The 14972-nt window shown below is 35.6% G+C and overlaps 1 protein-coding gene across 1 annotated transcript in view; it reads right to left on the reverse strand.

The window, feature by feature from the left end:
• LOC103780929 (laminin subunit alpha-2-like) overlaps nt 1-14972 on the reverse strand; it is a gene marked incomplete at both ends in the record, with an annotated part of 129521 nt that overhangs the window by 88246 nt on the left and 26303 nt on the right. The window contains 2 exon segments of the mRNA XM_008948632.1: nt 4-104; nt 684-785. Of these exon segments, the coding sequence (XP_008946880.1) occupies nt 4-104; nt 684-785 (203 nt within the window).

The raw sequence follows: 14972 nt of genomic DNA on the forward strand, positions 1-14972 counted from the left end.
TGCACAGAGAAAGATTCTGGTTTCATCACAATTTCTTCAGTGTGCTCTTCAGAAGGCTGCAGGCGAATCCCTCCTTTTGGAGTGCTGATTCTCAAACCACCTCCCTAGATAGAGTCATGAGAGAGAAACATTTAAATATGAAGAAAATTCAGGAAAAAAAGCTGTATCTGTAGCCAGCTGGGATACAGGATTTATTGAATAATATATTTTACAAGAATAATAATCATCAGGAGTAACATTCTCATCTCATAACCCTGAACTGGGCTTGCCTGATAAAGTTGAAAGTCAGTGCAAAAGAAAGTTTAGATTATTCAGCTAAAACCTGGTGTCATGGCTTTGCATAAGCAAAAGGAAATTTGCCGAGCTGCACAAGAACAGGTCTGCTGAAAGAATGTGAAAGTGTTACCTCAAACAACCAATTATTTTATTTCTTCATTCTTCCCGATGAAGAGGAAGAATATAGTTTTGCAAGCTACTGCAATATTGCCAGACTCCTTGAGATACTGAAGATTTTAGTTGTCTAAATTGTATCCCTTTTCTGATAGTATAAATTAGCTGAAAATACATGCACCCCACTGTTCCGTGTCCTCAACCACCAGGCTTCATGCTGAATATCTGAAGAACTAGGGATTTTTCTTTTTTTTTATTTTTCTTTTTGGTGGCTGAAAACATAATTACTTTACCTCTATGATAACATCAGATTGAACCATCAATTGAACTGCCTCTTCTTCCTCTGTGAAGTTATAGGAGACTGTAAACTTCAGATGTCCTCCAGCAGCTGCTACCTGGGCAGAAAAAAAAGACAGCAAAAATGCAACCGAATGAAAGTAAACAAATCTCAACCATTTGGGGGCAGTTTTCTCCAGTGTCAGTATTTCCCAGAAATAGACTTCTAAGTGTTGCAAAACCATATGAAGATACCTGGGGATTACACCTCTATGGACCACTCTCTTCTTGCTCAACCATCTAGAAATCATGTTTAGCCATTCTTCTTCTATCTCTATCAAAGGCTGCAAATTCCTTAAACTCACAGACTAACAAAGTAGTCAGAAACAGATCAAAAATCTGTTCAAATTTCCACTTACTACTGACATTATGTTTTCAGTGTATTTAAGTTATACAGACCTCATTTAGGCTGTGCCACTGCCACAGCAGCCTTAGCAGCCTTCAGAAGAGTCAATAACTTCAGTTTTGTTGACTGGGCAAACTACCAAAAAAGAAAAAGAGCCCGGTGATTTTTTTTGTTTTTTTTAAGAATAAATGCAACCTAAAAAAAAGTAAGAATTTTCCCTTATGCAGTGAAATAAAATTGCTTTAAAAGAATGCTCCACCTCTTTCTCTCAGTTTGACTCAGACTTCAGTGTGAGAAGTCAATAACCAGGCTCTTGTGTCATGACAATATATTTTTTGCTAGTTGTCAAAAACACAACACTGACACCAGATTTTCCATTAAAAAACTGAAAAAGTACATCAGTTTTAAGATCAAAATCAAAAGCTGCAGACTTGAATAATGGAGTTCAGTACAAAACCAGTGCTTGTTAATTGTTTGGAAGCAGCATATGTAAATCAGAGTTTGCAAGAGCTATATTTTGGTTTTTTAAATGTATCTGCCTCATACTTCAGTGAAACATGAGCCTCCTCTCAGACACTATTAAAACCATAGGGATCCTTCTCCCTTTCCAGTCGGTACTACTGACTACAGAGCAAACTCATGAGTCTTCTACAAAGAGAATAATCTGTTTATTCTCAAGGACATAACGTGCTATCTCTTGTTCATTATACTAAATGGTTTTGCACACAGTAACAGAAAGCAGTGGAAGTCATCAACTTCATTATTTTATGATGCATCTAATTTAAGGGAAGAAAAAGAAAAAACCAAAAGTATTTAAGGCATAGAAATCAACTGATTTTGAATTATCTACAAAGGAATAAAAATCCATAAACTACATCTAAGGCTGTACAGCTCACTGCTAGTTTAAAGCCAGAAAATTCACTCCAATTCATAACCCAAATCTTGGATCATAGAATCATTCAAATATCTCACATTGAAAGGTGTGCTCTTAAGGAACATTGAGTCCAACTCCCCACTCCCCACAGGACTACCTAAAACTAAATTGTATGACAAAGACCATTGTCCAGATGGTCTTTAATCTCTGACAGGCTTGGTGCCATGACCAGTTCCCTCAGGAGCCTGTTCCAGTGACTGACCAGCCCTTCAGTGAGGCCATCTTTTCCTAATGTCCAATCTGAACTTCCTCTAATGCAGCTTCCTTCCATTCCTACTGCTGGTCATCAGAGAGAGGTGATCAGCACCTCCCCCTCCACTGCCCCCCTTGAGGAATTTGTAGACTGTGATGAGGTCACCATTCACCCTTCTCTTCTCTAAGCTGAGCTAATAGGTGTCTTCAGCTGCTCCCTCTAAGTCTTGCCCTCAAGACTTTTCACTATCTTGGTTGCCTTCCTCCGGACACACTTTGTGGTGCCCTTCTTATACGGAAGGACCCAAAACTATGCACAGTACTCAAGGTGGGGCTGCACCAGTGCAGTGTAGAATGGGACACTCACCTCCCTCAGCCAGCTAGCTGTGCTGTGCTAGATGCATCCCAGGACATGGCTGGCCCAGTTGGCTGACAGGGCACATTGTTGGCTCATATTCATCTTGCCACCAACCTAAACCCACAGATTTCTTTCCATGGGGCTGCTCTCAAGATTCACATTCCTTGATTTGTATGTATAAGCAGGTACAAGAATTCCCAAGTACTTTCTCTTGTTAAATTTCATATGGTTGGTGATTGCCCAGCTGTCTAGTTTATCTAGATCTCTCTGTATGCCCTCTCTACCCTCAAGATAGTTCACACCTCCTTCTAGTCAAGCAAAACATCAGCAAACACTGGCATTGGATGTTTATCATCATAGTATCCAATCCTGTTAGGGACAATGTAACTACATTCAGCCTTGACCATAACAATATGAAAAGATTTTTTTTCCTTCGACACACCACTTATAGCATTTTTGTTTTGCCTGTGGTCAAACACTAATTTATAACTGTAAGAGGAATATAGAAAATTTTGATATCCAAAATGCTGCCTGTAGTACTCAGAATGTCATTCAGCTTTAGATAAACATTTTAAAAGAGTAAATTTTGCAGAATTTTATACTTTGTCTTTCAAGTTCAGTTTAACCACAAGAAAGTGAAAATAATGGGAAAACAAAGGTTGTGTGGTTTCAGGCCAACTACCAAGACAAGCTTCACTTCAAGAACATAATCTTTACCTTAGTAAATTAAAATCCAGCACTGGGAATTTATAGGCCATATGAGGAAAAAAAAAAAATTAAAAGAAAGGTTCTGATTTAGAATAAATGCAGATAGAAAAGCAGTCAACAATGGAAACTTTGACCAAAACTTTGTTAGAAAGGAATAGGCACATAATCGTTTAGAGAAAGCAACCAGAATGTATTAGGGACTTCTAAAATATAGCCAACAGCAAACAAGGGAGGAAAGGGGTGAGTTTGATGAGTCCAGAAAAGAGAACACTAAGAGGGAATAGGAAAACAGTTTACCAAAACATAAAAGACTGGAAATGGCCATTTGTATTTTCCTGTGGCAACTGCAAGGAAGGCATGAAGAAGCTTGATTATACAGAAAGCTTTCTGACTGTAAGGATGGTCAAAGCAGTATCAAGATGCTTAAAAAATGCTATTGAATTCCTTCATTAAATTTTTAACAGCAGTTCAAACACGTCAGAGATGCTCCAGGTATGATGCCTAAGAGCTGGAACATGACTAAAGAAGTCTCTTGAGGTCTCTCTGTCAGCCACAGCAGTCTGTTTCATGACTGCAATTGGCAAGATTTGCCTATCACAAACAGGATCACACAATGAAGTCAAGGTCCCCAAACGACACTTATTGGAGAGAGTACTTGGTAGTTCAGGATATATATTTACCTTGTGTGCTGTATAATACCAATGCAGATTAGAAAAATCCCCAAATTTAAATAAACCAGAAAGTACTACTCCCTTCGGCCACTGTTTATAAAAGTAATTTTCTTCCTCTGCATATGTAAATTACATGTTGACTCACAGGAAGAAGAATTTAGAGGTCAATCCATTCACTGAACAAACAATTGTCTTGTACAGGGCAAAAAAAATACTTTTCACTGAATTTTGAATATAAGGGTGGTACAGAAGTTGGGCACCTGTAAGATCTTTTCATTTTGATGTTGTTCTCTATATCACCCAAAGATTCAGAGTTCTGCCTCAAGGATTTTCATCACCAAAGAAAACAGAGCTTAAAAGTTTGCCTTGCTGGTGACAAAAGCATGTATTGTTGAGACAAGAATAACTGACTAAAAATGTCAAGGAAGTTCCACAGAATTTCCTTTATCTCTCCCACCTGTTTTTAGATTAATAGATCAAATATTTCTTCCCAGCTCAGGAGGCAAAATCTGTGTTCAGGCTTTCCACGAAATACAAACATAGGAGAAAGGGATCACAGCTATCCTAATTCTAATCCACCAAGTTTCTGGCAGATATTTAATTTTTTTGGTTGATCTTTCAGGTCCCTTCCAACCCTGACAATTCTATGATTCTATGATCACAGTTAACTGTACTTCTACTATTATGTTATACGTTATTAAAAGATATAACCAGAGAGCAGACAAAACTGGTTATGACATCCTGACAGTTGCATTCTGGGTCAGCCAAAACCCTCTGAAGCAGGAGGGATGGCTCCTTTCCTGTGAACAAAGGCCTATACTCAACAGGAAGAGAGCTGGAGAGCAGGTGGAAGCACTGAGTACTACTGTGTGTAAAGCTTGCTTTGATGTTATGCCTGTCACACTAAAATCACTTTTAAATCAACATAAGTGATAGCAAACCACAACATTTACAGCACTGAAAACAAACAGTATTGCTACAAATATTTGCAAAGCCATAAATGAGGAAAGCTTGCATCGCTTTATATGGAAATTAAATTCTAAAAATCCTTCTCTTCCTCCACTTAGTCAGTCTGCTGTCAATGCTTTCTGAGGCAGGATGTCAGGTTCTCTCCTCCTAATACCATTGGAGAGTATCCCTTTGTTATACAGCTTTTATAACCCATCCTATTCTTGAATCATCTGGTGATTCACACTTTCCCTCTCCAATGCATTTTGTAACTCTGCCCGTAAGATTTTGGTGCTTATTCCACTACACTAGAGGCTGCCTCATTTCTTCTGAACAATGCCTGCCAAATGTAACTTCAGAAGACCAGGAGCTGCCACCACTAAACAGGGTGCTGTTTACAACCTCTTATCTCTTTAAGCAGCAAAGTGCTCTTCTGCCAGCTAGGAAGAGACTCAGTTTGTGATTAAAGCATCTAAATATAATTGCCCATTTGTGAATTAGAAGACCATGACCCTCCTGAGTGGAAGCCAGTGGACTATACTGGGATATCTCATATGGCAGTATGTGGCTACATGCAGACAACTAAAAGAAGTTGTTTGCATAGTCAAAGAAATCTAGAAAGTGGATGGCCTATGGTTTCCTCACTGATGGATGACTTTCAAATAACTTTATTTTTGTTCTTATATTTAAAAAATAACTCGGAAAACATGAAAAAAATTTCAGAAATGAATAAAGTATTACACAGTAAGTGTATTATTGAAATAAAACACATGCACGTTGCACATAGGTTTAGTAGTAAAATCTGTAACAGAATGGATTTAGTTAAGAGAGACTTTGCTCTCAGGCCTAGTCCAAGAGAACACGACACCTTCAAAAACATATTAATGCATTAAACTAGATTTAGATCAGGACTCATACAAAACCAGACCTTAGAAATGAGCAAAATAAAAGGTATCAACAAATACCAAGAAGTTGGACAATATTCTCCTTCTTCACTGTTAGTGGTTCTAGGAGAAATATAGTCACTGACAGATTGCATTAGACAAACAAGCATTACAGAGAGAGTTAATATTTTTATTAGACCAACCTAGCTACAATACAGCTATAGAAAGGTGACATACTTTTGGAAACATCAACCGTGCTGGCTATTACATTATTGTATACATAGACACACAATTAGGACTATACCAAGCTACCAGAAGGAAAAAAAAAAAAGAAAAGAAAAAAAAAGAGGCTACAAACCTCAGAATATTTCAGCTGAGAAAGCTAATACATATGTCTCTGAATACAAAACCCAGGAGGAGTCATACAGCAAGCTGCTGATAGTAACTCAAGGTTCTGAGAGACAATAATAAGCCCTTATTCCAGAAGACATCCTCAAACCAAACAAAACCCCGACTTGTTTCCTGATATACCTGTGAATGTTCTTTCACTTGCTGTCACGATTATGAGAAATGACACAGGTGTTTACTCAGATTTCCAGTGGCTCTGTCATATTCCTGGTGGCAATATGTAGCACTAGATAGACTTCTTGAAGGTAACAAAATCATACTCTATACAGTTTAACATTCCCTGCTAGACTTCTTGAATTTCCATGAAATAGAGCTGTGAAAAATGTTGGAGTTTATTTGGACTCTTTCACCTTCACAAACTCTCTAGGTACATGTTTATTTTATGACACAGATTTCAGCAAATATAGAGATATCTGCCACCACATCTGTACTAACTATATGAAGGAAATCCTTAAAAAAAAAAAAAAAAAGATTGCTTCCAGTTTATCAGTGGTGAACCAATTTAGTCCATAACTGATTGACACCTATGCAGTTGTCATGATTTTACAAGGCACTGAATGGATGATGGACCATCTTAACTGATAGTTAAATATATATGTGTTCTTCTAGCTGCTCACTCAATGCAGAAGGGAATGGACAAAGGGATGCTTTTCCAAACTTAATTTACTTATGTTTCAGGAAATGTTCCACTGTTAATCCAGAACTCATCTGGATTATTATCCTCTTTACAAAAAGTACCAGCTGTAAATTTATTATATTTAATCATGTTTTGCTGATCCAGTCCTCATGCTGGTTGTAGACCGAGGGAAATCAGGGACTAGAATTCCAATAGGACTATCACCAAGAAAACATCAAACTTTTATTCATTTAGAAAGAGCTCTCAGTAAAGATTGCATGTTTTTGTTCTACACAAGATCCAGTCAGAGATTCAATAGTCTCCTCGCTTAGACAGACTTGAATTTAGACAGGATAAAAAAGCTCTTCTAAGTCATTTCAGAAGAAGCAGGGAAGAGAATAATCATATTCCATTTGAATGACAGTATAGTCCTGGCTAGCTTTAGAAAAATGCCAGTTTTCTTCATAGGGAAGTTACATTTTCCTCCTGCAAGAATGGGCTTTTTCCTCTAACTCTGTACCACCTAGATTTCCCCAGCTCTAGCCCAGCTAGTTCAGAATCCTACAGTTTCCCTGCTTAAGTACACTCAAAATCCCTCTATACAAATTTCATAAATTGATTTTACATTCTACTTAAATTCACTTATTACTGCTTCCAGAGAAGTTAACAGGAGAGAATAAGCTCATATAAGCTAGCCTGACAACTACATTACTTGCTTCAGTTGCTTTCTGTGCATTTTTTTTTCCTATAAGACTGAACCACTCAAAAGGGAAACTAAGCATTTCAAACCATTCACTGTCACCTTCAGTTTCTTGAAACAGACCATTCTGATAACCAAGAAGATTTCTAAGTCATTCTTTTCTGGAATCTTACTGAGAAAGTTATGATACAGCCTCTTTAATTTCTAGTATGTCCTTTGCTGATCCTACGTAAAGGCAGAGTTGAGTCAAAGATAAAGGAGTTTTACTCCAAGTAGACACCCATTTGATTACAGAACATTCTCCAGTGTCTAAGCTATATGCTAAGAAATTAAAGAGCAAGCTATAAAGAATACCAGTGAGAAAATATTTATTTGCTCTACCTCAAACAACCTTTATGGAAAACCCTTTTTTGAGTCAAAATCCTTAAAAACTCATTGTATAAGACCTTCTTCCTTGATACATAGGATAATGAACAACACATTCACAAGAAATCTGAACATTTTAAAGTTTGCCAGCAATGAAAAGAACCATCAAATCTTTGTCTTGAATTTTTTTTTCTCTGCACAGTGAAAGTCTTCTGATTAAGACACAAATAACACCTGGCCACAGAATAAGCACAACTGATACACAGGAGCCAAAATTCTGCCAGATTCTGCTTCATATGTATGTTGACCATGTCTCTTTCATATATCAATATCTGAGCAAATGGGATCCCTTCCAGAACATGTATTAGTCTCAGCTATAGCAAAATCTTTCTGCACAGTGCATCTGATCCAGAAAGAATACCCCTGGAACCTATCAGAGAAATATATTATGTCCAGATTCAAAAACAATGGAAACATAAGTAGGTCCTTAATAATCACTTGCAAGTATCCTTTGTTTTTATAAGAATACCAGTAAAACAAGTGAAATTGGGCAATCTAAAGCTTTTTGATTTTTGGTCGTGCTGCATTTTCCTTCTTGCTCCAAAAGATGCAAGGCATAATTTTTGTGAGGTTGTTGGTAACTCCTACCATCCTAAGCATGGCAATCTGATGCTTAATTCCAGGCCCTTTATATTTAAAATAGTTTGTCACATGCAATGTAGACCAATTAAAATCTTGCACAATTCTTTTACTGCAATGTATCTGCCAAATCATTGTTTTTAATACATGATATTAAAACATTCAATGGTATCATGGAACTCTAAAAGGAAAAATGGGATACATCTCAGTTTCTACGGAAGATGGGAACAGAAGGACACTAGCTCTCCTGTGAGCCCTGTGCTTCCCCTCCTGCTTACGCTGAGTAGTTGCTCTTTCTGAATTTAGCACTGAAAAAATTAATGGAATCAGTGACTGATTAAAAAATTTGCACAATAAGATTAGATGCTGTTTCCTGAAATGTGCTTATGAATGCAGATATTTGCTCTACATTTACTCATTTACTCTACTCATTTACTGCAAAGGAGAAAAAAACAGCTAATACAAACTCAGCAGCTGCTGACCAGTTTTTTTAAAAAGCTGCTCTCATCTTTATAAGCACCAATTTAGCAAGGTCAGAGTGGCTAAAGGGTGTAGGACTGGATAAAAATACCACTTTTTCTTTAACTGCAAGGATGTTTCAGACTATGAGTGATATTGAAATCAAACTCATTATTTGAGCATCAACTCTGAGACATGTTTCTAAATAACATTTCCTCATCAAAGATTTTTAAATAAAAACTTCACCGCTGGTCTTGTAGCTGTCCACAACCTCATAAATGAAGGTGACAAATGAAATTCTTACTTTTACTATATTAACTACTAATCTCACAGTTCCATGGTCTTTGGTTCCGAAGGGAGAAACCATAAATAAGTAGACATATCAATAAATGCCTTCCTGTAATATTAGCATGAAATACTAACCAGAACATTTATGTCAGTGCTCAATTCCATTAAGACACAAGAACTGGCCCTTACCCTCCCATTTCCAGCTGTACTCCTTCAGGAATATTTTAACAAGAAAAAGAATTTGCATAATTTTTCAAAACTAAAAAAGCTCCTGTTTCTATGGCAAAATAATCCCAGCAAAAATCCAAAAAGGCAGGACTATTAAACAAAAGGAACTGTTGAAGTCCAAATTAAAAGCTGTTTTTAGTAATATTTTCCTCAGCTTTGCTATTGCGTTTAGAGGTAATCAATATTTGCATCCAATGTTGTTGAGGGCAGCCCACTGTGTGATGATCTGAAAATCAAAATCCATGAATACTTCCTAAAGTATTGACTTGCTACTGAAAAAGCCTAAATAGTGTAAGCAGCAACATGAAATAGTTACATTCTATTTCTTACTACAGTTTACCAATTTAGGCTCTAAGTATTCTCCATCTTAGGCTTTCTTTTGTTTCCATGTTTCTAAAGCACCAAGCAAAATAGCTCATGAATGCTTTTTCTAAACTTTGCCCCAACATATAATTAAAGCAAAAACCCCTTAAATTTCTAGCCAGCCAAAAGTGATTTTCCTACCTCCTAACTGTTTTACAACATTACTATGGACAATATTGTACCACAATGATGGTTACACAAGTAGTTCAAAGCAAAGTATAACATAATTAGCACTTAGGGATCCTTTAGGAAACTGAAACAACAAAGTTTCAAGCATGAAAGAGTTGTGTAACTGCAGTATCTGTTGTGTAAAATGATTCTCACAGAAAGGACATACTGCTTTTAAAAACTGACAATGTTTTTAATTTTTAAAGAGGGAGATTTTGAATGAAATAGCACGTAAATACATCAATATTTTGAAGAAAATTCCTACTTTTGTAACAAAAATGAAAGGATATGCAAAGCCCAAATTTCTGCTCTTCAGGGGTGGCTTGTCTTTTGATATAATAAGCACAGCAATAATACACTCTTATTTGGTATTTTACCACATATCATAGAGACCTTTAAGGATGACAAATCAAAATAAAAGCAGTAAAAATAAACATTTCAGTATTAAACAAAGATACAGATCTATATAAACACGTTTCTGTGTACTATAAATCACTGACATGAATCATAAACAAAATTTAAAAATCCTCCTTGCATTTTGATTTCATTTTTCAGAGCAGGGGAAAACAAAGCAGTGAATCAGAACTCGTGATCTTTCCTGTGATCTTTCTATTTTCTGTCAGCATAAACCATGTTTTGAATGACTTTGTCACTGGAGTCGATGCTTTTTTATTATTAAACCTGTGGCCACTTTTCTGGCTTGTTAGTTTTGCAGCCTTTATTCCATTAACCTTATTCATGACAAGCTAACAGTTTCAAAAAATACCTATGTTTTCTTTAGAGAAAGAAACACGTTTGATGTTAGTTGAAATTCATCCTAGTTAATAGTAACTAAATATATGGATGTATTACACAAAACCTGAATTTTAATTTTTTTTTTTTTCTCCAGGAATCAAGATTTTTGAGAACAGTATAGACAGCATTTAATTAATAAATATGCTTTAAGACTGAATTTAAAAAAAAAAGAAGAAAAAAAAAGAAAAAAACAAAACCAAACAACAGTGTAAACAAAATGTGTCATTCCATTCTTTATTGTACCCAAGAAAGTAATTCTGCACTTGTTTCACCATCTTGGTAATCCACAGACGATTCTCACCTGAGGCAATGCACTCATCTATAGGAGCACTGCATGTGCAAAGACAGATGCACAGCTCCCATATTTATGTATATGCACGCACACACAGTGAAAACAAATCTTGATACACGCTCATCTTTGAAAACTACAAAACTGTGCTGTTTAAAAGGCAGGAAAAACAAAGTTTGTTTCAAAATAATCTTAAAGAAAAGGTCATCTCTGAAAAGCTTTGCAGGTGGTTTTTGTTTTGGTTTGAGGTTTCTTTGTTGGTTTTTTTTTTTTTTTTTTTTTTTTTAAGTTCGAATTCTTTATCTTTCTTAGATATAGTTTTCTATAAAACCCCCTATATTTCTCCTTAGAAAGCTCAAGGGAAGGTGAGCAATCAAGCTAAAGAGATTGGAGAGCAAAAAGAAAGACGGAAGACAAATGAATGGATGCCCAAGTGTGAGAAAGGAGAAATGGCACAGCTTTATAAGACCTCCATAACAGAATTTATTCTTTCAGCCTCAGTTTGCCTTAATGGGAGCTGACAAAAAAAGAATAAAATAATCCTTCAGTCATTGTGAGGATAATATACCTCTATGACTTTTGTGCATTTATGTGTGTTATTTTTAACATTAGTTTATTTTTTTACTTCCTTAAAAGAAAGACAAAACTAGTATCTGTCCTCCATAAATTATGCTGATTAGAAAAATTACACTATTTTACATCAAGACCATACAGGTTGCTGCTTACCATTTGTTCCTACAGGTGCAGTGCTTTTCATTTACAAATTTGAAGCAGTATCTTCTCTACCAATCTTAATTTATAATCTGTATCTTTTATTGGAAGAAAAGGACTTTTATATTCATGAGTTACCTCTGCTCTAAAGGCAGAATGATGGAGAAAATTTGTTTTGGATGAATTAATAACTGTCCAGGAAAAGGGATATACATGTATACTGCTCAAGGGTTAAATGTGCTGAAAGGATCAGCAGTAATCTTACAGTGGCATAAGCTCTATGAAAGTCATATACCGAGTCCCATTTGCAGGATTCATCACCAAAAAAACACTGTAGTTCCATGAGGTATGTTAACTTGGAGGGTGTGATTAATATAACATGAATTTGAATTCACACAGGTAGGAAAAAGTCCTACTGAGATTAAATGTCCTCAGGCCTGTTGACTTCATACACTTAATCATGTGGATATTTTATAAATTTTTTTACAGAAAATGTTATGTAGATTTAAGTGAGTTACATATTTCAAAGAAATACCTCTGGATACATAATATACTGCACAAAAAATTGAGCATGAAAACTATGTAAATGTCTTGTCCTATATACACCTTATTTTAAGCTGAAAATATCAGAGGCACCTAAAATGTAATACAACCCTCACCGTCTTAGAGGAGAATAAATACACAAAGTCTAGTTATCTAAAATTGTTTCCAATGCTATCATATTAAACGTACAGGATGAATATAGAGTAAGTACTCACATCCAGCAATGAAAAACAAACAATGAGAAAAAATTGTTAGTGAAAAATTATCTTCTGCACATCCACATCTGTCATCTAACTCAACACTGTATCTTTTCTTCCTTTACACAAGATATACTTGACCTTACTACCTAAAAGAGATCCTTCCAATCTGCTTTCTCTGTGAATGCCAATACTTTTCAATTTTATGGACACTTTTTATAAATAAATTCCTTGCCTTACAGTACGTGGGCGCTGGGCATGTTATATCTCGTTGCTGTTACTATAGGTGTGGATACTTCTCACCTTTAATGATTGGCAACTTCCTTCTTGGACAATGCCTTCTTGAAACGATATATTTCAAACTTCATTCTTTCCTGATGGGCTCAGTGAAAGGTCTGTTTTAGAACTGTCCGAGATCAATTATGTCTCACACAGGGGAGCTCCTATGTCTTCTCACAGAGGCCATTCCTGCAGCCCCCTGCTACCAAATCATTATCACATAAACCCAGTACAGACTTCATCAACAAGAGAGGTTTTGCTTTTGAACAATGAAAGATTCCAAATGCCTTGCACAGCTGGGAGCTTATGAAGCCAAATATACCCATGGCTGATGTTCACCTAAAAACCAAAATGATGGATCATTTCCTCATTTATGTTGAGGAAGACTTAAGTCCAGTTCTTCTTCAGACCCCTTCGGGACCTTGTTTGGAAGGATGAGAGCAGAGAAAAAGGGTAAATATGAGAAAGCTTTCTCATATAGCAATTTTAACTGTATTATTTATTCTTTTCTGTATTAATTAGATTATTTAGACCTTTAGACTATTAAAGCACTAAATGGACTAACAAATTCTCAGCTCAACATGTACGGTGTATTCCTTTTTTATCATAATAGTATTTTGAAAGTAGTAAGGATCCTGCAGTTCATTTCACATGGGAAATTAATAGCAAAACTGATGCTGAGTTGGTGTATCAGATCTTGATCAACAATTCCTTTTTCAGTAAGTGTATAGCAGTATAAGTTGGTTACAAGTCGGTCTGTCAGTACCAGAAAAACAATTGGATATGACGCTGAAAGACAAACGAGTTTCTATGGATTATGTTAATACTAGAAGCACATGTACCACTGGAACATCCCCAAACACACCCATGATGAATATGCAATAACTTCCCCCATGTATTTGAATTTTTAACTTCCAATGATGAAATTTTTTCCTAATGTGTAACTTTTAGCTTTGTTGCCATTCTTTCAGCTCACTCTTTTTTGACATACTAAACATGGACACCAAGAAAAAATTGTTCCTTCCCCCCACACAGCTGCTGCCTTTTAGGTACTTTAAGACATCTGCTTCTGTTTTTATTAATTTTATTTATGCATGTTTGTCATTAAATAAACCCAGTTCTTCCTCTTTTTCTTTAAGTTTTACTTTCCTTCAGGATATCTCCAGTTGACAATAGAGTTCTGTTTAACAAAGACCAAAGATCCTTTATAAAGTTGGAACTGCAACACTGTCTTTTGTAGAGACAAAAGGTTAGATGTAGAACATTAAACAAGGTTTGACATAGCAACTGTCTTACCTTGAGAGAAGGGAAGAAGAATGTGTGTATGGTCATGCAGGCAAAAGTATGTGGGTTTATGTGTACAGTGAGCATACCTCTGTTTGAGATACCCTTCATGGTGAAGATACACAGACCCTAAAACCATGTGCTTCAGAATCTCTCATCTCACTTCACACTAGTGAAAACATTCGTATGTTAATTTTCTAAATAAGAAAGCACTCCTTACTCTAATATCAAGGTAAACATATTTAAAGTGTAATGGCTATAATACCAAAATAATGAAGTATTACCTATATTATTTATACATATAGTATTTATTATTTTATAATATTTATACATATAGAGCAACAGATGGATTCATATTTCCTTATTATATATCTAGAGATTAGAGAAAAACAGTATCTATGTGTATCAGAGAAGAGAAGAAGAATGATGCAATCATTCTGAGCTTTGGTGTTATAAACAGCTTTTGAAGAATAACTGTAATTATGCAACCTCAAAGAGTTGTCTCAGTATAGCATTTCATCACATACTCCAGGATCTTTAACACTAAATTAGAGCATATGAATCTTGAATCTAATAACATCTAGGAATTTTTATTATTCATTATTACTCACTCTGTTTCAATAGCTTTTTTTAAACTTATCCTGAATTTAAACAGACAAGTTTTAAAACCTCAATTTCATTTTATATTTTAGTCAGGATATCACCTCTTAACTTCCCTTCAAAATCTTTTGAATTATTGGTGAATAAGACAGCTATAAACCTCACAAAGAATCAACATCCTTGTATGTAGCTCATATGTAATATATAAATACAAGGTCTTCTGAGTGTGACTACTGTGATTTATATACCTACATAAGTTTCCTTTAATTGAA

This window comes from Merops nubicus, unplaced genomic scaffold, assembly GCF_000691845.1.
Source record: "Merops nubicus isolate BGI_N331 unplaced genomic scaffold, ASM69184v1 scaffold11821, whole genome shotgun sequence".
In the NCBI taxonomy this organism is placed as follows: Eukaryota; Metazoa; Chordata; class Aves; order Coraciiformes; family Meropidae; genus Merops; species Merops nubicus.